Here is a 25,132-nt window from a genome sequence, read left to right on the forward strand (position 1 = left end):
AGTAGGCTATAAATCGGATGTAGTTAAATATCGTGATAACATCCGAATCGTTGCAATAAAACAGAAAAATGTCCCAACTGGGTTTCTTAACGCGATTCATTTTGTTTATGTATCGAATTGAAGCCATTTGTGAGCAAGAATTGAAACAGTAACTGTAACAAGTTCTTATCTATTCACGCTTAAGTTGCAACCTGCTGAAGCAAACTGATGCTTAACACTGTATGAATATTTTTTATTAGAAACATCTAAAAATACTACTTTTATTTTATATAAAAAGATTCTGCAGAGTGTTGAAGTTATTTGTAATATACAGTTAATAGTTGAAATTATATACAATCTTCGCCTTATTTATGTTTAATTTGTAATGCATATATAATTCGCTCAGAATTATATATACGGGTCCATGTGATTAAATTTTCGAAATATATGAACAAATTAAATTTCATTTAGACAATTTATAAATTTACATCATATCTTATATAATATATCTTTTTTTTTTTTTTAGAATTTGTCGTACTACAGGTAATTATTCGACTCAAATATATTGCCTCACAATAAGAATCAATAGTATGATGTAATTAAAAAGAAAGATATTTCATAAAATTCACTTAGATATTAATTCATGTTGAAATAGCGATTTGGAAGTTATTTCTTAAGAAATTTTGGCATAGTTTAAAATTGGAGGGAGTCGAAGGCATTTATTGTAATTGTAGCGATTGCAACATGCAAGTGTTTCAAGTGCTGTAATGTTCCTCTAATGTTATTTTGTTTAAACGACGATCCTGTATAAATTCGAGTATTCGAATAACTGTGAAGTGCACATTATGTTTTAATGATAGAATAAAGGACAGGAAGCGAGAAACGTGCGGCTGAATATGGGGATTGGATTTACCATTAATCTGCTTTGCCCGGATTTGCTATTTCATAATCGCGTCAATAACGCACGACATATTATTTCAGCAATATTCCCAAATTTAATTGCGTTCATGGAGATATTATTTCGCGCTTATCACGATTACGATATAACGCGCCCTGTATTTATTTTTATGTTATTTCTGCACCGTACTCTCCGTCAAAATTTGCGTGCCATTTAAAGTAGTTTACAATTATCCGGCCGAGCATTGAAAAACTTACACGATTTTATTTTATCTAATTATTATCTTAAAGCTACATTCACGTTTATTAATAAGCTTACATTTTATAATTTGTCCAATAGTGTCGAGCATAACGAAAGAATGTTTAGGCGACAATTTAGGCCCACTTTGTTAAATTCGAATGGATAATACAAGACTCTTCGAAACGCATCGAGTATGCTTCGTTTCACATGTAAAGTATAAGAATCTGTCGAAACAATTGACTAGCGAACATAAATGTCCATTTTTATAATAGTGAACCAGTTTACGTGCGAACTTTCGTGTAGGTCAAAAGCTTCGTCGCTTTGACAATTTACTGAGCACTATGACTTTTTCATTTGATCGAAGTCAGAATTGTTCGGCGTATAGAGACCCAACTTCAGCGTCAGTTCTTTGGGTTTCCTGATATTATTTCTAACGGGGAAAGGACTGAAGCGTGTCTTCGGACTCGGAGTGCTATCATTTTCGTCATCTTTGTTCGAATTTTCCATGTTGCCGAGACTCAGTGTTGATTTCTTATAACAGTTTGATCCTTTATTAGTCAGATCTTCATACTTGTCGACACTTATTTTACTTGGGGATTCTAGATGCGAGACGGCAGGCCTTCTCGTTTCTTCCGTCAGATTTGGAGAGAGTTTCGGAGTGTAATGGTTTGGGCTAGAAGATAAGTATTCATCTCTGTATTGACGATTGGGCGATAGCACATTATAGTCGCGATGCCTTGTCGGTAGATACGAATCGACATCCATTTCAGATTCTATCACCACGTGCGATAATGTGCTTAAGGGCTTATCATAATCTGTACTTCTGACATGAGAATAGTTTTTCGGTGATAAAGTACTGTACTTATGATGTAGAAGATCCGTGTCGCTGCAATAGTCTCCGACATCCAAGCATTTTTCTTCATTGCTGATATATTTCATCGACGTAACTGCTTCGTTATTACTCCTGCCGTAATATGAACTTCCGGTATTCAAGGTAACCGTCGATCTACTATCCTGTCCAGCCGCACATTCGTCGCTGACTGGCCTTGGCAACTCTTCATCGTATTTTACACGAAACTCTAAAGATTCTTTTGACAGTATCGGGCTTTTTAAATGCAAATCTACATAGGGATCGATAGAGATTCTCGACTTGGGATCTGTGTATTCGAAAGTAAGATCGCTTGATTTATCATAAGTAGTGTAAGGACTATTCCGTGGCGATAGTTTATCCGGAATTTCGTAGCTTTTGTAAGGTTCGTAAGTACTCTTTAACGGTGAAGTATTGAACTGGTTCATCACGTATCTCATTGCTGTGGGTACTTCGGAATAAGTGGGAGGAGTATCGGGAATGTATTTAATGGGGGACAATCGTTTTGGCGGTATTTCTAGATTTAAGTCTGGTAGCACTTGCACAGATGAGATTTTGTCGAGCTTCTGCAGTTCCCTGTAAATGTCTATGTCACTCTTGGGTGACATGCTCTGTTCGTATTTCAACGTCGCGAATGGAAACTTTTCAGGCTGAACTGCGGCTTCGTGCGCATTTTCCAAATCGTTCCTAATCTCGATGGAATCGTTGGAGGACTTATAGGAAAATACGTTCGTTGATATGCTAGTAAGATCGAGACCCTCCGTCTCGCTTATGTTCTGGCTTGGCGAGCATTTTTCTATATTAATCATACTCGGTGGCGATTCCTCCTCGTAGTTCGCCAGCAATTTAGAGAGTTCTTCGTTTATTTTATGATCTATGAGCGCTTCCCGAGTGTCAAGATAGTTGTCTGATATAATCTCATCTACGTCTAAATGATCAATTTGTTCCGTGTCGTCAATGAGAGACAGTTTCGTTAATTCTTCATTGATCTTTGCATCGAATTCTGATACGCTGGTAGCGCTCATATTGTCAAAGTCCTTGAAATTTATTCGTGCTAATTCCTCGTTTATTTCGTACTCGTTTAGACCCATTTTTTCGAGAATCGGACTGAATATTTTAGAAATTTCTTCGTTAATTGGACTGATGGTGATTTCCTTGGATATTTCTTCCAGATCCGGCAAACGTTTCTTCGCTTGACAAGCTAGAATCTTGTGCAATATAGCCGAATTTTCTTGAATAATTTTTAACGCCCGGTCGCTACTTCTGCGTCCATTGTCGCCTTTTTTTCGTGGTTTTACCTTTGTCCACACACCTACTTTCGATTCTCTACCGTCATCTACATCGCTATTATTTTTATTGCAAGCTATACTTTTTAATATACTGTCACTGTTCTCATCGATGTTAATTTTAGGATGTACTACATAAGATTTTCTACTTTCACTTGTTATATTTATGTCTGGGATTTCTAATCGCCGTTTTGAGAAGCCGCTCGCCGAATTGCTGAAGGTATTTTGTCGTCTTGCCTCCAAGTTTTTCATGTCTTCCCAGATATCACTTGATTTTTTCGTCAACATATTAGTTTCGGGCGATCCATCGCTAAAAGCCTTTGCTTCCAAGTGCTTCATATCCTCGAGAATATCGCTGCATCTCTTCTTTACCATGGGTGTACCGAATTCATCTGTTGAAGTCGAGGATTTAAAATCTGTACATCTTTTTTCCAAACTGCTAGAGCTTCTCTCAGTCAATTTCAAACGGTCTCTACGTTTGTAATTCAGATAGCGCTTGTCGAGGTTCTCGTGCGGCAATTGAGGCACCACATCTTTTTCAGAGAGCGGATCATCCGCATTGTCATCAGCGAAATCTCCGCTCTTTCGATAGGACTCATCACCGATCGATTCATAAGAGGTCAAATCAGCTTTGCTCTTTTGTGTGTAACTCGCTTTCAGTTCTGTATTCATCGTGAATTGTGGTCTAACGTATAAATCGCTTCTCTCGGAGATTTCCTCGTTTTCCTTACTCTCGGTTGGCTTTGCTGAAGGATCTAGTTTGGTTTGATATCCAGAGAACTTGGTCAGGTCCTTTGAACTAATCGATTTTGGATCGGGTGAAGTGTCGGTACTGTCTATACTACAACTTTGTTTGCCTATACTGTATGGCGAGGGTGTCTTCTGGTTAAGATTCGCGATAGGATAAAATGGTGAGGTGCACAGGTAAATAGATGAATCCGACACATTGTCGTGGTCTCGTTTTCCGTAATTCGAGGTATATCTTATAGAGTTGGCACTTACGGGTGACTGCAGATCGGAACTAAATGACCTCTCGGAAGACTTAGCTTTACATGGGCTGCACGAATCGCTAGAACTGCTTATCACCAATTTCGGGCTTGTGTCGGATTTATTTTTTAAAGAATCTGTGCTGATTGGAGTCGATGGGTTCGATTTCTCGTACGTTTTTTTTGTAATCGGCCTCAAATCATCGAGCGCGATATCCGAGCTTACAGAATGGAGAACGAGAGTTTTAGAATCCGAACTTATGGACGAGCAAGCCGATTTGTCTATTGTGAAGTCACGGGAGTCCGATCTGATTGGTGTCCTTGGACTCACTGTTAGACTAGAAGGCTTTGAATCGGGACCCATCGTTTCTCCGGAGCTAAATGATTTTGTGCTTTCTGGAGATTTTGGGCTTTTTTTAAAATGGGAATACGATTTTGTTTGTACCATGGGCTGCTTATCGTTAAAGGCGTTTCTCTTTAAAGTCCTTTCAGGACTTGTCAGATTTTCCGGATTTATCGCGACATTATATATGTCATGTGACAATTTCGTCAATTTATCATCCATTGTTACCGGGGAAATTGGAAGGTGGCCTACAACGTATCTCTGGGAATAAAAAGATCGCAATTCTGTCGCGACATCCAACGCTCTGCTATTCGCAAGATCCGTGTCATTTGAATCGTTATCGTTTTTTGAATCCAAATAAATTCTGCTGGAAAATCTTGAGGAGGATTCGAAGGGTTTGTCATTCGTGTCTAAAAGCGTGTGAAATTTATCGTAAGTCTTATCTAAAGAGATACTCGTTTGTTCTCTAGAATTATCCCGTAGTATACTCGTAGTGGTTTCTATTATATCCGTCTTAAGGCCTGTAATATCTGTATCGCTAGCCCGAATGATTTCTTTTTTCTCTTCTACATCTTTCAGTTGATCTGCACTATATATCAAGGTATCGTCTGTCTTCTCGACGAGATTAGATTTAAGGCTTAAATAATCGTAACTGTTCTCAATCCTCGACGATCTTGGCGCGTCTTCGCTCGACGTATAATCCTGCACCTTCGATTCCGTTTCCCTCGTCTGCGATCTCTCGACCGGATAATCACTTATCGACAGCTCGTTGTTGTCGCGCGCGCTCGATATTTGAGGGACTGTCGTATTATTGTCATCTTCCGCTGAGAGTCTTCGTATTTGATCGGTGATCTTGGCGATTGAGATTTCAGACAGGGACGGGGACTTATCGTCGCGTTCGGTTTCGAAAATTGTATCCCGCGGCCCTTCGATCGTCAACGTGGGCTCGTTTTTAATATGCGAGCGCGCAGGTGTACTCGCCGAGGTCGACGAACCGTCGTAAGCATGCTTCTCATCGTCCGTCGCCATGACGTAAGAGTCGGACGCTGACGTAAGTTCCTCACTATCGACGTCACTTAGACGATCCGGCTCGTCGCACAGCTCCGTCGATGTGCTGTCACTATCACTGTCAACGGTACCCCGACTAGGTGACGTTTCGGGAGGCGATTGTAAAAATCCTGTACCAAAAACATCGGTATCTGTAACAAAATAGAAAATGTCAATAAATTGATCACACAAAACTGCGATTAATCAGCTGAGAGACAAAGATAAGTGATATCCCAGATGATAATCGGTAATCGATAAATGGATACAATTCTAAAAACATTATCTACTATAACTTGTGTGTTAATCTCGAATCGGAGGGAAATTATTCGTGCGCGCGATAGAAAGACGACTTGGCGAGGAAACGTGCGGAACCGAATGTTGACCCTATCTGCCACACCTGCGTCAATACTCGTATTTGTTGGTATCGAATGTGAAGCAGGTGGTTCTCTTTGTATCCATTCTGGAGCATTGGATGTTCAGCGATTGATAAGCGTTACCATACATCGCGGACTTTACCATCAGATGGAAGTTCCATCTTATTCTCAGTTGGTACGTTTGCCATGAGCGGATCAATATGATATCGTACGTTCGACATATAGTTTCAGTATTTATTTTTTAACATGCAATTTTGTTTTTATTTTTATAAATTTTCAGAGATAAGAACTATTTAGATAAAAATACGTGCGTAGAAAGTCACTAAAAATACCATTTTTACTGATTTCATGCAATTTTAATTGTATATTTTTTAAATTTATATGTATTATATGTGTATATATGTGTGTAAAATTTTTGTGCTTTACTAAATATGTTTAAATTTTAAATTTTAAGAATGTATATTCCTTGAAAAATTATTTAAATATTTTAATCATTACTTACAACATATTTATTGTGATTTATGTATAATATCATATTGTGTATTACACATCTCTTACTTTAAATGTTTTCTGTGCATATTGAGGAAATAATTTGCATATTCTTTACGTCATTTCTATTACAAAAATTTTGACAATATTTTTGAATTTTGTAAAGGCTAGTTTATCTCTCTTTATTATTGAATTATTTCTTCTGATCATTAAATGTACTTACCACCAGCATCACCGGCTCTTTGCTTCGGCCTTTTTGCATCCTTCCAGTGAAGTGTAACACCTTGTCTGTCCTTACGATTTTTTGGGCTGTAGGCTGCCGGCCGTAATTTCGATGTGGCAGTGGCAGACGGCAAACTCAGTGGTCGATTCTTTCCACTTACGAGAGCATTTTTACCCACTAACAGATGATTCATGGCTGTGGAAGTGGGCGGAGGTACCATTGTCTGTCGCGCGCACGCGGCTGTAGATATAAAAAATCAGAATAAGAATAGTAATTATTTTACTATTAGACAAAAAGAGTTGTGAATAGTTCTAATACACATATATATTTGCAATCTTGAATGAAAATCGATAAAAATGCCTTTGTTATATAAAATTTTATCGTTTTATTATTGTTTTTCTTTAAGAATATTAGTCTGTAAAGAAATACTGTTATGTTATAATAGAAGTCTTGAATCTTTTGTATTTTATATTTATATTTTTGCAAAATAATAATATTAATAATGACATATTTCTTATTTAACAGTTTTATTTCTGGTAATGCTAAAATTAATAAGTTATGAAATGTTGATTTACTTTTTTTTTATTACTAGATATTTTATCTTAATGAATGAAAAAGTTCTAGTGTATATGTTGATTTCGAAATTTAGTTTTCAACAATTTTGTGTCATTTCGTACAAAAATTTCACTTACGGTTTTACATTTATTGGTACATTCTGATTTAACATTGTTGGCCATAGATTTCATTAACCTATCAAGAAAATGTATGAGGCGGCTATTTTAAATTAAAGCATGTCACACAGAGTTGCAATTAGTGATTTTTACGTGATAGGTCGTAATGTATAGTCATAATATTGAAAGGTCACGACATTGTTAGCGTGTATTCTCTCCTGCATCAAAATATGACGAGAATCTCCGACCATAAACACAAACGTGAATTTAGTTTCATTCATGAATATAAAATAAGCAAGCTTACTGTGACAAGCAGAAGATGGTAAGTATCGCTATTCGCAAAGCTTTCGCAGCAACATATCTCAAACCTACGCATATTTTTCGTTCAAAATGATATGATACGTGGAATGTGTGATCCAATTTTTATATGATTTCAACGTTACGTGATAATCTTCTAGTAATTTTAAACAACTGATAATAGAAAAATTATTATAAAACTTTTGTTGCAACACATATTTATTTTATCTTGTATAGTGGACATTTAATACTATTAATTTGTATTTTAAAAGTCATTTCCTTCCTTCACATTTGATTTGACAGATTTACACAATGCATTTAAATTATAAATTAAAATATCTTATATATAAAGATATGATAAAACATATTTTGAAATAAATACGATTGCTAAAATATTAATTCTAGAAAAGTGCATTAGTTTTTTAATTTTTGATTAAGCAATTATGAACGCTTGTTATTGTTTACTCGTTTATCATTACCAGAAAGTATTATATGCGCTTGTCGCTGCCGTTCCCGTAGTTTTGCATATTGCTGCTTCAGAGTACTAATATCTAAAGCAAGGCGTTCTCGATCACTACTGGGTGCCATCGCTTGTAATGCTCCTATTGTCGAAGGTATACGATCTGAAATCAATAATTTCTTTTAATAAATAGTAGATATTAGACAATATTATATTTCAATATAAATATTTTTACTAGATAGATTCTATTGTAACTTATGTCTATTATACATAATTACATCTGTAGAGCTTCAAAAATTGGAAATTTGCTTCTGTTTTTCAAAGTAAAAATTTATCAAACATTAATTCAGCTAAAAAATCTATATTTTTAATATCTACAATCATAAAATATCATAATATTATTCATTTTTATAATATTATTATTATATTATAATTATTAAAAAATGTTAATACTCAAAATTGAGTTTGATTTATAAAGCAACATTCCAGCGATTCATATCTTTATATATATGATATATTAAAGTAAAATTGTCGAATGTCGAACATGGAATATTCTTGTTTTTTTATATTGTTGATGTACTCGTGTGATTCATTTAAAAAATGACAATCACCTTTTTTTATACGTTGAGCCATGCTGAACATAGCAGCCGCTACAGCTAACCTTTCATCCTCTTCTGTCTCGCTATCTTCGTCATCACTCAACTTGCGCGCCCACGGGGTAATGTTATATCGATGCTTCTCTCTCAAACTTGTCACACCATGCAAGGGTCCCATACTAACAATGTTCTACCAGAGCAATTCGCAAATAAATTATATTATTTGCAATGTCATATAATTGCGTAATGATATAATTGTGATATGATATAACCGTAAAAATAGGAAAAATTTAAGATGACATGCAATCTTCTGGCTGGATTATTTCATTATTATTCAACTCTGTATAAACAAGTGTACTCAACCTTTATAAGATTGTTCGTATCGGTGAATTCTAGCATTTCTCTCGTGAGAACTCCCATTATACTGTAGAACTCGTCCGCCGATGTTACGGTCATTATACGACTGCAGAAACAATTAGTTACTTTATTTGTTGCATATAATCATCCAAAAAATAACGGAGACTCATAATTTTGTTATGTATATACATATATTACATATTTAATTTCAGTAAGTACGTAATTTAAATTTAAAACTTACTCCGACAGGCCTTCCCAAATAGCGAGTGCCGTTCTAAGGAGTACTTCATCACCTTCGAGAAATATCAGATCCCAGACACGAAGCACCGTTTCCTGCGGTAAGCAGTGGCAAAAAAGCGTAAGAAACCATTGCATGGTGAACACATTCGTGAGCGGCGGCTCATAGCTGCTTCCTAAAAAAACCAAGTAATATTATTTACTTTAACAATTCGTAATAATAAAAAAAGTGAGAGCAATGGAATCAAGTTAAATTCAATATTATTTGAAAGCTATCGTTTCTGTAATAAACTGTGTATCTTATATTTATTTCAATTTAACAAATTTTTTTAAGTATGAATATTTTATATGGTGTTTCTATAAGACAGAATAAAGCACGGACTCTCTAATCAATTTGAATTAAAGATTTTTAGAAGTCCTCGTATTTCGAATGGATTTATATGATAGAACTGGAAGTTTATTGATAAAGTACACCACACCCAAGCGTTATATAAAAACTTTTTAAGAGAATTAAATTATTTTAAACTTTAACATCATCGGATATTTGTTCAGCAAACTATAAATTTCAATTTCCAGCTACGCTGACGTAATATTTCACTGTCACGCGTATCTCCTTGTGCTCACCCCTCAAGTTTTTATTTTATTAGTCCGACTCACCTGTCGCTTTATCCTTAGCATCGCTCTGGAGTGCCTCGAGATGCTTTGACAGTTTCGGCATCCTTGAGCGCAGGAGATCCCGAAACACTGCCATGTCGACGGAGAGGCCTCGCAGATTATCGGCAAAATAGCCCTCCGGCAGAACACCCTCTATTAAATATATCATCACCTTCACAGACGAGGACTCCGCGCGGTCCATTACTTGCAGGACGAGAGCGGCCAGAACATTCAGACCCTGGCAGTAGCCCACGGACTTGTTCCAGCGGGCGAAACCGAGTAACACTCGACGCAACACCGCCTGGTTGTCCCGGCCAGCAGCACCGCAGAACAGGCTGCAGCCTGTTCTGTGCAGATCCTGCAAATTGTAACGACTTTTAACTCGCTGAATTAACTGAAAATTACTTCGGTAACTTTCGACCCTTGTCGAGTCAGTAGCGTAATTAAACAGACCAGCGTCATTTCAAGAAGAATTTAATTTTTCTCGATTAATTAATTAATTTAATTAATTTTATTCTTAACTTTATTCTATTTTTTTTTTAATTTTTACAAATATTTATTTACGGATAAAGAAATAATTCGTATATATTAAATTACTTATTTGATAAGAGTAAATGATTGAATAAGGATCAAAAAAGTTGGAAAACTTTAATTGAAGCGTAATTGATATAAGCAAGCATTAATTATAAAAGCAACTGATGATTATTAGTTATTTGTCGCTATAGTGATGAACGATCTGAACATAATTGAGCGTAATTAATGATAATTAAAGCTATAAATTTCTGTGAACCTGACGCGACTAAACAGGTATTAGATTGCAGATATTTTTAGAAGCGCAACTGGTTCTAATTATGCACCGTACTCGCATTAATCCAAACCATATTACGTAAAGTGACGTTTAGCTTCTCATTTTTAATTTCTCCAGCTATTCCTTTTAATCAGTTAAAAATTTCATTTGCTACAGAGTTATACTAGTAATTGGATGTTTTCGTGCCAAAAAGCTTAAAGTACATCGAAATAAATGTGCCGCCATCTCTTTAAACGCTTCTCTCGGAGCTACGCATGTAGAAATGTGCTTGCGGAATTAACCGGGTCAGCCTTCATTTCGGAGATAGCTCGACAAACTGAGCATGTCACGCAGACGATATCGTCAACAAAGCATACATATTGTTTACTGGAGCTTCTGGAGTATTTGAACGGTTTTGAGTATTCTTTAGTGAACTCTCCCATCAAGATATTAAAAATAAAAAAGACACAGAAGATAAAAATGTTATTTAATGCGGAAGACACAAATGTTATTTAATATTGCACCAACGTTTGTTACAATATTGCGAGGGAGATAACTTTTTCTTATATATAACAGATATAACTACTTATCAAAGTTTGTTACGCGGATGCTAGCGCTGAATATAATAGACACTTACTTTTACAATTTGTATGCCGAGTTCTTCGTCGTCAGGATTACTCCACTCGTTGAAACAGACCTTTTCAGCCTGCTTCCAGTCTACACCGCGTTGTTCCAGATGACGTTCCGCCAACGTTAACCATAACTATAAAAGAATATTAGTTTGTTTTTTTGTATACTTGCAGTAATGAATTCTTTGAATTTTTCTACGTTATGCGCGCACTTTTTTTTTTGAAAATAATCATTTATTATCTGACAGCAAATTATAGAGTACTCACTCTTTTTCGAAATTCTGGTGGTATCCCTCCTTGTAATTTGGCAACCATTTTCATCGCGTCTAACCATTGTATGAAACCACTTTCTCCCGGTTGCGGAGTCAAACTGAATCTCATTTTGGTATCTTCGACTGAAATTTAGAGCGAGATCCATAAAATATTTTGCAGCATATAATAATCCCTTTTACACATACACACTTAACTAACAAACTAGCATTAAGCTGCATTTTTTTGCATCATGTCAGCTATGATATAATTCAGAGAGAAACATCGTCGTAAGCACAAATAAAAATAAATATTTAAATTGGACCAATAGTTAGGAAAGGTTGATTGACATGAACGCGTAAATGCTCTCTAGCGTTCGATTCAAATCGATAATTTTTGAATATTTTACTGGGAGTTGCGATAGCCACTAGTGTACTATTCGATTCGATATGAGTGACTAAGAAAATCATGAAGTGAAACAAGCTCGATCGCCTTTAACATTTAGTAGAAGGGTCGTTGCATGATCGTTTCTATGACAACCTCGGCTGAAGAATTGCTAGAGTAGAAATAATCCTGCAGAAATTCTCACGATAGTAAACAACATGTTATCCATGCGTTAAGCCGCACGTGCTAATGAAACATGCATTGAAAATATTCAATTTCTATGCGAACGAATTGGTGCAACAGCAATATTGCTTATTGTCATCTCACTCAATATCTACAAACGAATACAGCTTGATCACGATGGAATTCTATTAATGCTGAATAAACCACATCAGCCACGCGCTCTGATGTATGAAATCGATATTAATTTTGCTTTTATAACAATTTGTATTTTGTCTGGTTTTTTTATTGCATTTGCCGAATGTATATTTATTAGAATTTCGACATGTGCGTACATATTATTATTTATTGCCTTCGTTTTACCATACAAATGTTTATTTGTATTTTCTCGAAATTCGGATGAGAAGAATAAAAGGTTTGCTACACCTTCCATTACAGTTAAATAAACAAGCGCTTTTTTACATTAAAATATTAAAATTTTCTCTCGACAATTTCTTGCTACAAAATCGATTTATTACGCTGCTTGCAATTCGTGTTTAAAGTGGCTTATTAATTTCTCATAAAAGCGTAGTCACAACGCTATAAATTTTACTACTACGACGAATAGCGTACGTATACAATTCTCATCGAGTTAACCGTAAATTAAACGTGCAATGCATTAAATTTTATGGATATTCTGGTATTGGCAAATGTACAGCACTCTAACTTTAAGTACGAATTGAATCTCGTGTAGAAATCGTAATAAATGCATTCGCTATAGTTCAATTCGACAAGCTTGCAAACGAATCAGCGCGTATTCGCGTTATTTTATACTTACATTTATATTTTTATTTTAACTGTACATATTTGGGGAAATATCTACTTAAAAAAAATTTCTCGTTTACGTGAAAAGCGATGTCTTCTCACATTTTATCAATTTTTTGTATGAATTTATCCTCCTTTAGACTACCGCGACGGCAACAAAATATGAGCTCATTTAATTACTTTACACTCTATTTTACACTGGGGGAGATAAAAAGGTCTATCTACGTTGCCTTCAGTGGCTGAAAACTTGCTTGAGCTATGCGATATTTTGAACTTGTATTGAGTTAACGTTGTAACACTTAGATGTGTCATAGTCTATGTTTCCTTGCAGCAGTATTTAACAGAATTTAATTTGCGAGCATTTAGCTCATACACACACATACACACATACACACGCACGCAGAATCTACATGCGGTTTTACAAGGTTCATTACGTTGTGCGCGTGCAACGTGAGAGGACATGCATGCGAAAGTGGATATACACCGAAACTGTTGTTTCACCTTCCAGCTCTTCGTATCTCGGGGCAGAGCCGGTAGCACCGGACGCGAGGTTTTTGAGGGAGTTGAAAAATCCGTTCATCCTCCAATTAGAAGCGCCACTCTCTCTTCTTCATCATTTCGCTTTCATCCCTCACGTCTTTTATTATGCCGCGCGTACGCCGTTCTCAACCGTTCTCGTGATTCATGATCGGCCGTTCCTCGGTTTATTCTCGCGTTATTATTTTTATTCGCACTGGATCCCGATGTTCTTCTTGAATACACGACGTTTTTACTGTAATTCTGAAAAGTCGGTCGATCCGTTGACTTAATGCGCCAAGCTTGCACTGTATTGTGCAAAGCTAATATGATTGCATTTAGAGAAAGTAAATTTTATTGATATTAACGTGATTTCATAATAAATATTTTTCAATTTATTTTATTGTAGAGAGTGTTGCAATCTGATATAAATATGATTTGGTAATGATGCGAAAATACTATAAAATACGTTACGTTAAATAATGGAAAGAGCAATTTTGCTGAAGTATGTAAAAATTTAGCTAGAAAACGAAAATAATTTTGTTAAACTTTAAAATAATTATAATATATAGGACTCTTTGAAGCGTGATGAACAAAGCTGTAAAGAGTATTGACATCTAACAATTGGCTGGAGCATCCTACATAATTATTTTTATAATTCAACAAAATTATTTCCTTTTTCTAGCTTTTTCTAAATAAATTTTTAGATACTTTAACAAAACCGTTTTTTCTGTATATATATTTCAGCATAAGAGTGTGTGTTTTTGACTGATATCAAATAACATTCGATTCAGTAGAAATCCAGTTAAATGTTCCAGGAAACATTTCTCTTCGTTCTTTCTATCCCATATGTATAGCTGTACCACCTGTTACAAGCATCACAATGTAGATACCCACGCACTGCAATACACGTGTAATATACGTACGTAAATCTGTACAGATCGTGAAAGGTTGCCGCGTAGAATCCCATTATTTGGGGCATTGAATGCATATTTGCTAATTACATTGCATTAGGATCCAATTTAACACGCACTCTAATTAACGTATTTGTTGGTCCACGTAATATGAAAAACTTTGGCTTTCTAGCGGTGAAATACAGATAACCACTGATAAGAGTGGCCAAGCTGATAACAAAATCGATTTTTATTTCACCAGCAGCTGATGAAACCGATAAAATGCTTGAGCTGTTAATCCGATCGCAATTGGTTACAATGCAATTAAAAAGATGCATGCCGTACTTGACTTATCGTTTTTCCATTTAAAGTTGTACTTATACCTTTTATGCCAATATTCCTCTTTAATTAAGCAACACGCTATTGTCAGAGGCGTTTTAAGTATTGTCACATATTGTGACAGACTTGTATTAATTCAAAAATAGCAAAAACCTGTGAGAGTCTTGAAATAAAGAAGTTCAGACATTAGTCTTTTTATCAGACTCGCGATTTAACCCCCAACGAAGAACGATCCGCTTGCGCATGCAATATAAACGAGGGAATGAAAAGCGTAGATACCTGAAATCAGTCACGATTATCGTGACCACGATTTTACATTGTTGTGGTTTCCGCTTTGATATAGCTTAAAAATAGTGTATTAAAGTCCAGCCTAATTGGAATAAATCTCATTCTAATCACAATTTGCAGAGTATAAACGCATTAACATGAATTACGGCAATGTTTTATTAATTATTCTTTATAATTATTAAAAGCTAATGTATACCCATTAATTGGAAACAAAGTGAGAAACGAATTTCTAGGAATTTTTTATTTGATTCGCATAATTTGCTTTCAAAAATTTGGAAAAACACATATTGATTAATCACGACATTCAATAATTTCGATTCCTCAATGTTTTCTCAACAAGATGCTAAGGGCTCATGCCAATCAATTTATATCTCACGAATCTTCTCTATCAATCAAAATATGATTTAATATTTTCATAGAAATATATGAAGCAAATTAGAAATTGAAGGAAAATCGATACGCCTTTTGAATGAAATGAACCGGCATGTTAATTTCAATTGGGTAACGCACACACACTTTTATTGCGGAAAAAGATGATTTACAAATATTAAGGAATAAAATAAGCTATTATAGTAGTTTTCTGTATTTATTTTAAGTTTTCTAAAAGAACATAAAAGAAATTAATATTTACTTGCTGAATAATATTTTATTTTTATTAATATAATATATATCATGCAGTCTGTTTATTTTTTAGCTACGCTACCCTCGTCATTTTCATTTTTCTTTGTCTCTTTGTAAAGCTTGAATACAGATTGTGCTAGAAATCACGCCAACAGTCCCGTCGTTTATATGAAATGAAATGGATCCAATATGCGACGCACATTTTTCCCCGTTAGACGTACGTATTTGTGAAGCGACTGAGATTAAAACGTGCACACTCCACTGTCGTTCGCATTACGATCGCAATTTTGGATCATCGCAATTTGGACGAAAGCCGAAACTTATACTTACTCGCGAGGGATGATATTAAACAAACGCAGTACTTTGACACTTCGACGGAACGAGATTAACGTGTCATCGGATCGTACCATCTTTACCACGAGACTCGGCAGCGCGCTATCAGGCAAACCGTTGTCGTCGTCGTTGATTACGAAGCGCGACACATCAATGCACATCGATGCACGTACTGTGAGGCACGTATGCACCGCAAGCGAACGACCTCGACATGCATGTTCGTCGCGTGGCAGGATTTTGGCGGAACCACCCGGAAACGCGAACGCGCACTTTGTACAGGTGGAGGAGATTGCACTGCCGACACTGCTCTCGATTGTCCGCAAAAATTTCGCGGCGTCGGCGTCGCGGCGACGCTCCGACAGCTGTCCGAAGCACCTGGAGGAGCGTCTTCGTGCGACGAGTGCGTCGAGTCAGCTGAAACGACAACGGACAGGCTTGCGCGCGCGCAAAGCCCCGCAATGTAACGACGGCCAAGGGGTTGACACGAGGGGCGGCTGGGGGTTTCTCCTCGTGGAACCCTGCAGTAGGTACTACTGTCGTTCTTCGTCCACGAGTCGTCGTTTCCAACCCCCGTGGCCGTAGCGATTCTACGTGCTGCCACTCCCGTCACAACGCATGCGCCCGGTACGCAGCTTCCCCACTTTGCATTGTTTCAGAAAGAATATCCTCGAAATTGTCTCTCTGCATTTTCGATGAGTTCTCTAGATATGTCGCTTGAAAGCTTGTCGAAAAAATACGACTTTTTTTTTCTAAATGCAGGATCGCGAGACGACGAAACGATCGATCACGAGGTGATCTTTTAACATTACGGGAATTGATGCTTAAAATACTTTTTTTCCACACTGTCACACAGGATTACTTTTCATTGCCGTCCCACGCGTACTTACATGAAAGATATAAAAGACTTGGGATTAACGCGTGACATTAAATATCAAAATATTAAATCGGATTAAATTTATTAAATAATAAAGTCGAATAGCGGTTCAAGCATGCGTAGGACTTTGTAAAATATACAAACATAATATTTTAACCTATTAACATTTATTGGGATTATTGGAAAAATATATAAAAAATATATATATTCTTGTATAGGGTTTATACCCTTTTTCGTCGCGTTATCGGTAACCGATAATTGAACATCAAATGATAAACATATATTACAATTTTTGTATGCGGCGTCAATGTAAGTTGTTTGAAAATGCCTCGTATACTGTAACTCTTCAAGCCCAGTCGAGGAATCTTGTTTCAAGTAAAAAATTAATCTTCAGTATTTTAACGCAGTAAGTAACGCCATACGATATTGCGGGGGCCACGGGCTATTAAATTTTTATTACGCTGAATAGTTCATTCGCGAGAAGATTAATGGCTAAAGGCCTCGATTAAGTGGAGCAGCGTGACGGGACTTTATCTAATGTGTAACCCCGTATACGAGAAGAGATTATTATATCAGGCAAACGTGAAGATTAAACCTTGAAGGTTTTATATTATTATAGAAACTTCAGTATATATATCCTCACTTATATATATGCAAAATCTTATCTTTATGAGAGATTATTTCTCGAAATGTAATGTAATGCCGTATGTGTTAAAAGCATAAAATAAATTGAGGAAGATATACTCCTAATCTCTCTCTCTCAATGACGAAGCTAATTATTATAAAATTGAAAAAAACATTAGGACATAATTAATTTTAAAAAGAATTTATATAGTTTCCATCTGGAATTTATACAATATACATTAATCCTGCATTTATTATTCTCGGAAGAAAATATAGTTTATTATTGGGAACGAGACAGTTTACCGGTGAGCACGTTCGCAAGTTTAGGATTGACATCGCCAATTGATTTTACCGCTTTGTGGGTCACTCAAAATAGTTAACATCGTTAAAATAAATTGAAGCTCTGACGAATATATCTGCTGATTTGCTTGATTATAGCTAAAACTTTAAACACGTTTATCTAATGTACATAATTGTTTTTAGATATGGAAAATGCATGCAAAATCGAAAATATTTAAATGTATTTTGTAGTATAAATATCAATATCTCTTACTAATAATTTTCTCACGTAGCAAATGTGACATATTTTTGAATTAGAGTAAATAATTTTATATCCGTTATGTCCATAATGTGTTTCTGATTGATAATATCAAATGTCGTGTGCAAATTCTGAATGTCACCATCGACGAAACTCTGTACACTCGCTGATTCAAGGCAATTTGATCAAGTTTAACTCGTGTGGAATGTCAAACTCCCGTTTATTAATAAGTCACACTTGCTGCACTTAAGAATTTAATTATTCACTATACAATGGAATAAAAGCATAATATTTGCAAGGAATTATCACGTTTCGATACACAGTATGCATGTACGAGTGAATGCATCTGACGAAATAAAAGGACCAGCTGTTTTAGATATATTCGCTGTTAATTATTTTAAGTACTTAACAGACAACAATATCTCTGTGAATTAAAAAAGAATTACAATTAAATATTATTAAAAATTTTCATTTTATTTAAAAGTGAAATTTTCTTTTGAAATATAAAAGATAAGATAAAAAGGATAAAAAATGCGATTAATATGAGACAATACTTCTCTCTAGATTTTTATTATTAATGCCAAATTAGCCTTTTTCAATTTTTCTAGGTTAATATAAATTTACAGTTTTTTTATTAACATACGTTGCACATAAACAGCAAATTTTTTATCTAAATATCCATGACCAATTGCCCACAATCGCGAGCAATCTACCGTTATAAGCGTTGCATTATGAAAACGCGATTCGAGCAATTCATAATAATCGTTTCGATCATCAGAGAGTTTCCGCATCACATAGTTCATTACATGTTCATTCTGACGACGGTCGTTGAGCTTTTAGCGTAGCTAGGTTAATGGCACGGAAAGTTCATAGGTAATATTGCGCGTTGGCCCGGGATATCGAATCCGTCTTATCCGGCGTAAAAATGATAGGACGTTCAAAAATACGTAAGATCAATAAATTACAAGCAACATAGAATGACCTGAGAAAACTCTTGTAAATTTGTTAAAAATGTTATATAAGGTACGACTTGTACATTTCTTTCTCGAGAATAAAAACTAAAACTATAAAATTCAAGCAATCACGATCAGTGATTGTTTTCTTTAAGTAAATTTATGACTGACGAAATAATTGTAATTTGATCGATAAAATGTAATTCTGCGGTCGAATCTAAAAAAGTAGGTGCATTTTTTTTTATAGACTAGGTGACACTGTCAACTTGACAGTAATTGTCCAACTGACAATGAGCGTCTACAACAACAAATATATGTATTTCTTCGAAGCGGAGGACTCGAGAGAAAAGATTTGCGACAAAATTACTTCTTTTCAGCTAAGGTTTATTTTCTCTCTTTGTGTACACTCTGTTTTTCTCATTGTGGAGTTCTCCGTCAGTCAAATTCACCGTACCGGCTAAACGTTGGTAATATGTAAGAAAAGTTGCGCGTATATCCGGCCGGCGCGGACATGCAACAATATCAAAACTTTATCAATGACGCCACGTCGGAACTAAGTCCGCGGTATCGCACGCGGAGCATGCGTAGCTCGGTCGCGGCAAAGTCTAATTATTGATCACCGCATCGTCGCATACAAAAGCTCGGTTTCTTTACGACTACGACAACTTGATGACGCCACGATTTCTTCGCGACATTCAGATGGCTCTCCCGAGAACTATCTCGACAGCTTGATCGGTATATTATGTCGAGTGTCTAGTTCACGTTTATTGTATGGTGTTTGTCGCAGAAATACAAAATACGTGAGCCGGATAAGATCCGCTTTATTTTAATTTTTAAAACTCTATTTTTGGGGATATTGAAATAAACTAAGCAAGAATAGAAATTTTTTGATGCATAAATCAGATGCATTGCTATAATTCCTCAGCCTCTCATTACATATTTTTTATGATACATTTTTTTAAGCACATGAATTACATTTTTAAGACGTAAATTTAAAAGTGGATCTTATTTAGTGTTGGCTCAGAGATATCTTTAAATGTAATACAATATTATATATAAAATTGCGGAACGGCTTCAAGAATTTTTGTCACGTATTATGTTACAATAAAAGAATGCTAAGAGAAAATGGTGTAATGACAGAAATGTCAGATAAAAACGTGTACATATATGATAAATATTTTAATTTAACTTTCTCTTTTCCTCTCTCTCTCTCTCTCTCTCTCTTTCTCTCTCTCTTTCTCTTTCTTTAAATTTATATATAATGAAAACTAAGTAATACTGTATTTCTAATGGTCTTTAAATTTACATTTGGGATAAGAATCATATCTTATCTGAAAAATTAGGATTAATAACTTTGAGAGAAAACTTTGTGCTTATTTTAAAGAGTAAAGCTAACAGCAACAAAATATACTTAAATTTCTTTGTTCTCTTGAGAATTGGAAGTTATATTTCTAGTGAAATTTACGTAAAAATGTAATTTTGAAACTGAATGAATAATTTACGATAATTATTATTTTTTCTTAATGAAGTATAAATATATTTGTTATCTTATTGCATAATTTTATTGCTTATTATATCTACCTAAAAAAAAAAGAAAGTATGGCAATATAGAATAAAGTGAACGACAGAAACATACTATCAATACTATACTGTTCTAATTTGCAACATTTTGTTGAATATTTACAAGACTTCTCAGTATATTTTCCGGAATGTATTATAAAAATTGCAGTTTCAGAGCGGAACGATCAAGAAGCGTATAAAACGCTCTGCAGCAATGTGTTTCATCTTTTAACAGTTTTCATAAAATATTTTCAGCATGAGTGATAAACTTCTTTTTCCAGAACTACCTTTTGTTTTATCTCATTTGCTTTATCCCATGATTTTTTAATCGCAAATGGTACCTTCAAGTGCTACGAAATATCTTTCTAATCTCAGAAGAAAACATTTGAAAATTTCATTGGAAGGTGATAAAGTAAACAAATAATTTTCTTTGACACGATTAAAATATCTTACACAAAAAATTGAAAATAATTATATACAAAAGATTTTTTTTTTTCTAGAAAAAATTTTAAGTATATACTGTTTATTAAATGTATTTTGGATACATTAATAAACGTGGATACATAATAAATTAGATTAATTATTAATAAGGTTAATAATTCTAGTTGAATATTATTGAATAATAATAGATTAAAATAAATTGAAGTTGTATATACAGATACATTATTATTGATAAATTATTGAATTAATCATGTACATAATTAAATGTTATATTGTGAAATTTAAGTAAATTTTAATATTGCAGTAAGTTCTGTGCATTAATTCAAAATGTCTTTAAAAAATAGAGCATTAAAATATTTTTAAAGCAAAGGGTTTACTCACTTCTTTTTGAGCTGTGTGCCTGTAGATAGGCTGTGATAATATCGCACTGTTTATCACATTTGACAGTGAGATAATCCTTTCGGCGCAGCTGACGGATAAGCAGTCCCCCCGTGTGAATGATGTGGTCCTGTAGAGTCATAAGTAGGATCTGTAGCTCATCCTTTCCTGTGTAAAGAAGATAGCGTTCAATAATTTTCGTGTTAAATTAAATATTATTTTTTCATTAACTAATGTCTAGAACGTAAAAGAAACGTCAACGGTTTAAAATGTAACAGCGAATATGCTACTAAAACTCGTATTATGTTAGCTTTTGTTTCATTTAATCGCAAAGAACATTGACTTTGTTTTCCTCGTCACTGTCTCATCTTGTTAAAATACGGTTAATTCCTGGAAAATCCTGAAAAATCGCGAAAAAGCACAAAGACGCGCATATTGCGAATGCATCAACTTGATGCACGTGCACGTTTTATCACGGCAACCGGTTGCGAGCCATTGCATTATTCATAAAGTCAAAGGTTGTGGCGGTATCGAGAAATCTTTGAAAGAAATTTGCACGAACGACGATGATCCGAAGAATAATAATGGCGTTATTAGAGGAGAACGGGAAAGGAGAAATGCCCACAAATCATTCGTTCTTTTTCTCCTTTTTCTACTGCAGATTACATTCGTCGACGTCGATTATTATGTAAAATTTTTTTATTGTAGTGCTTATCTAAAAAAAAGCTTATTTTACTAGACAAACTTTATTACTAGAAAAAAACTTTTTTATGACTAATTTAATTGAAATTTGATTTATTTTTTATTTTTTTATAGTAAATATACAATAATAATTGTTGACATAGTGTCCAATTGAAGCTCTTTCAATTGCAGATAAAAAATCAAAAGGAAAGACTGTTTCTTTTATTATTCAGAAATATACATAATAAAAAGACGCTCTGAAAGATTTGCCGTTTTATTATTGAAAGGATTTAAATGTTCTTTTAAATGTTATGAAAGCAATTTTATCAACGATTGCATAAGAGAAACTCACGGGAGCTTTGTTGTTATTTGCAAAACATACTTTGTAAAGTAAAGCAATCGTTATTTACAAAGCTTTCATCTAAACAACACCAAAATCTTCTGCAGGAGGGCTGACTTCTGCATAACGCATAAGAGAATCAATCAATCAGATAAGGTTAATCAATCTATTTCCCTCCCCAGGATAGAAATAAAAACCTCTGATTGATTAATTCTCTTATGCGTTATGTAAAAGTATGTGCGACGGCCTTAAAAATTCTAATATTATTTTTTGTATTCTTTTAATATCAAATTAAAATAATTTATATTACATTGAAATGATGTAATTTCTACATAGCCTGTTTTTCAGCATATTATATAATTTTATTGTATTAAAATTATTAACTCTATTGCCATATTACGCATCACTGGCAATAATAAATTGTTGCTTATTATCGGAGCTTTTATACGTATTTATTTTTCCGCGATGGTTTTGTATCCGACTCGTGTTAAATTGTCTTACTTTTCAAAAGCAAACGAGTTTTCTGCAAATATTGATGTTGCGGTCGCGTTTTCCAGGATGATGCTGTAAAATCGCTTTCCGATCGTCCCCTGTCGCCTGCTGGCATCCCGTAAATATCTAGCAACAGTTGATCTACCAGCGACGTAATTACGACTTCTTTCTGCTGCGGCGAATAGCGCAGAGGTGGCGGATATGTCTAAAATACATTTATTAAGCAACAAGCTTAGAACTTTTTTCTAGAAAAGCAATATGTGGGAAAACTGATACAAAGTAATTCTAAGGATATATAACTTATGACAAGAAAAACAGAAAGAAAGATTATAGAGAATCTATTTATAATTTTATAACATTCTAATGACATATTAGTGATAGTTATTTATACTACTTCTTGATAAAGCTAGTATAACAAGTTTTATTGTAAGTTCCACTATACGTCATAAATTTCATGTCTAAACTCTCTTAGCATGTAATATTTCCGATCACATCGTGAAACTGAATATCGTAGAAAAAAATTAAATTACTTTATTAAAACATAATCTTTACATATGCATTTTTCTTAATATATATTTTATTAACAGATAAACTCGGAGATTTTTACCTCAAAAAGATCCAAATTGTATACATTCTCATTTTTATGTCTTTATATGCTAATACTTTAAATCGACATTATTAAAGATAATAAGTAAACTTTTTTATGTCACTAATTGGCACATCCCCTTAATGGAGATCAAGATGCATTATACGAACGTTTACCTTAGGTCTCTTCATGGTTGCATCATGATTCCTGGAATTCTTATAATTAAACCCGATCACGCTTGGCTCATCTCCCATTGATTTAGAGCGTTTTTGCCAGCGTGAACTCGCGCTTCCGGTCGATCGTTCACTGTTCATCTTCATAAAATCTGGTCCGTTCAGAGTCTGTTGTATCAGGTTGCGCCTTTGCCTCCTACATCCTGACGAAAAAGGATAGTTCTCCGGACGGTAGACTAGATTCTGTGTCTGCTGGGTGACGTAGACGTCGCCGAACACCCTTTCGTTCTCCACAGCGACGCATTTCACGCGGTAAGTGATTTCCGCATGATTCTTCAACGGTGTCACGTTGTAATTCATGATCATCGCTGAAAATGTGCGGTCTCCACATACACTGGTTCTACCAACCGCGATCTGTGTGTGTATGTATGTACATGTATGTGTATATTCAATTCTCAAGTTTCCCGCATCGCACCATTTACTGTCACCGGCGAAACTTTGCCGCTCTACGAGCGATGCACCACGTGCCGTAAAACGCGTTTGATCAGTCTCCAGATATTTTGTCGTCGTATTTCTCACAAGTTCAACTCCCGCAGAAATGGCTTGCAATGGCATACCAAACCATTTATCAAATACACTACCGTATTTATTCGTATTTACAGCAATTTAGCAACAACACAGGTTATATCAATCTACGAAGTTTTACTTACCGAGAGTTTTAAATCCGTTTTTATTCTGAGCGTCGACTCGGGATTTTTATTTTCAAAGAAATTTGTCATGCTTCAGGAAAGTATTATAAATCCATTTTTTTTTTATAAATGACAGTTATTACGCAATGCTTTTGTGCATCGTAAGATTTATGCGAGGCGTGAAACTTTATACAGCCTGATATAAATTCACTATAGCGACAAGAATACTTAGCGGAAGTGTTAGTACACGCTGCAGTTGCAACTGAATACACTGATGAGTAATCTTGGAACTGACTGCAGGATACGTTGATAAATGATAACCTTCTTCATACACGTCACTAGTCATACTTAATTATATAATATATATCTCTATTTTCCGCATTAATCCGGCCATTCCAAACTTTAATGCGCTTAAATGAATATGTGTGACACAAGCTTAATTTATAATTAATTTATAAAGATATTTCTACTGTCAAGATACGTTAATGTGTATTTTAAAAAAGTATTTAATTACAAAAAAATGTTAATACTTTTGTAATCTTTGTTAATGTACGACGTCTAAAATGTGATACTAGATTTATGAACACACACTAATTCTCACTTCACTGTATGCAAGCTTTATCTTTAGCAAACTCAGTTATTGTTTGCAGTTAAACAATTTTACATATTTTATTGTAGAATATAACTCATGTGAATGAATATTGTAACATTGCAATTTGGAAAGAACACGAACGCAACTATTTTTACATGACTTTTTATAATTTCTTGTGCACAA

General features: G+C 34.7%; 2 protein-coding genes across 6 annotated transcripts in view; one reads left to right on the top strand and one right to left on the bottom strand.

Annotated features, from left to right (window-relative positions):
- LOC105834118 (tissue inhibitor of metalloproteinase) overlaps window positions 1-25,132 on the top strand; it is a 115,128-nt gene that overhangs the window by 38,700 nt on the left and 51,296 nt on the right. The gene's annotated exons all lie outside the window — the stretch shown is intronic.
- LOC105834114 lies at window positions 490-24,298 on the bottom strand. Of its 5 annotated transcripts, XM_012676346.3 has the most exons (12): window positions 23,672-24,298; window positions 22,919-23,114; window positions 21,400-21,564; window positions 11,689-11,816; window positions 11,430-11,555; window positions 10,009-10,363; window positions 9,356-9,527; window positions 9,121-9,220; window positions 8,773-8,947; window positions 8,181-8,324; window positions 6,734-6,973; window positions 490-5,799 (listed from the first exon to the last, which is right to left on the bottom strand). In XM_012676346.3, exons 1-12 carry the CDS (start codon window positions 24,281-24,283, stop codon window positions 1,457-1,459), a joined length of 6,756 nt encoding a protein of 2,251 aa, XP_012531800.2. In that variant the 5' UTR covers window positions 24,284-24,298; the 3' UTR covers window positions 490-1,456. The 5 variants fall into 5 exon arrangements, with proteins under 5 accessions (XP_012531800.2, XP_012531801.2, XP_036147649.1 ...); XM_012676347.3 differs by lacking the exons at window positions 21,400-21,564; window positions 22,919-23,114; window positions 23,672-24,298 and adding exons at window positions 13,540-13,818; window positions 16,026-16,590; XM_036291756.1 differs by lacking the exons at window positions 21,400-21,564; window positions 22,919-23,114; window positions 23,672-24,298 and adding exons at window positions 13,523-13,818; window positions 16,026-16,590.

The sequence above is a fragment of the Monomorium pharaonis genome, chromosome 9, assembly GCF_013373865.1.
Source record: "Monomorium pharaonis isolate MP-MQ-018 chromosome 9, ASM1337386v2, whole genome shotgun sequence".
NCBI lineage: Eukaryota > Metazoa > Arthropoda > Insecta > Hymenoptera > Formicidae > Monomorium > Monomorium pharaonis.

Coding starts and splice junctions, on each gene's coding strand:
- LOC105834114 (XM_012676346.3), bottom strand. CDS start 24,283: ATGCCATTGCAAGCCATTTCTGCGGGAGTTGAACTTGTGAGAAATACG. Junction 10,364..11,429: donor TCGGCATACAAATTGTAAAA/GTAAGTGTCTAT, acceptor TACAATTTGCAG/GATCTGCACAGAACAGGCTG. Junction 9,528..10,008: donor TGCTAAGGATAAAGCGACAG/GTGAGTCGGACT, acceptor TGGTTTTTTTAG/GAAGCAGCTATGAGCCGCCG.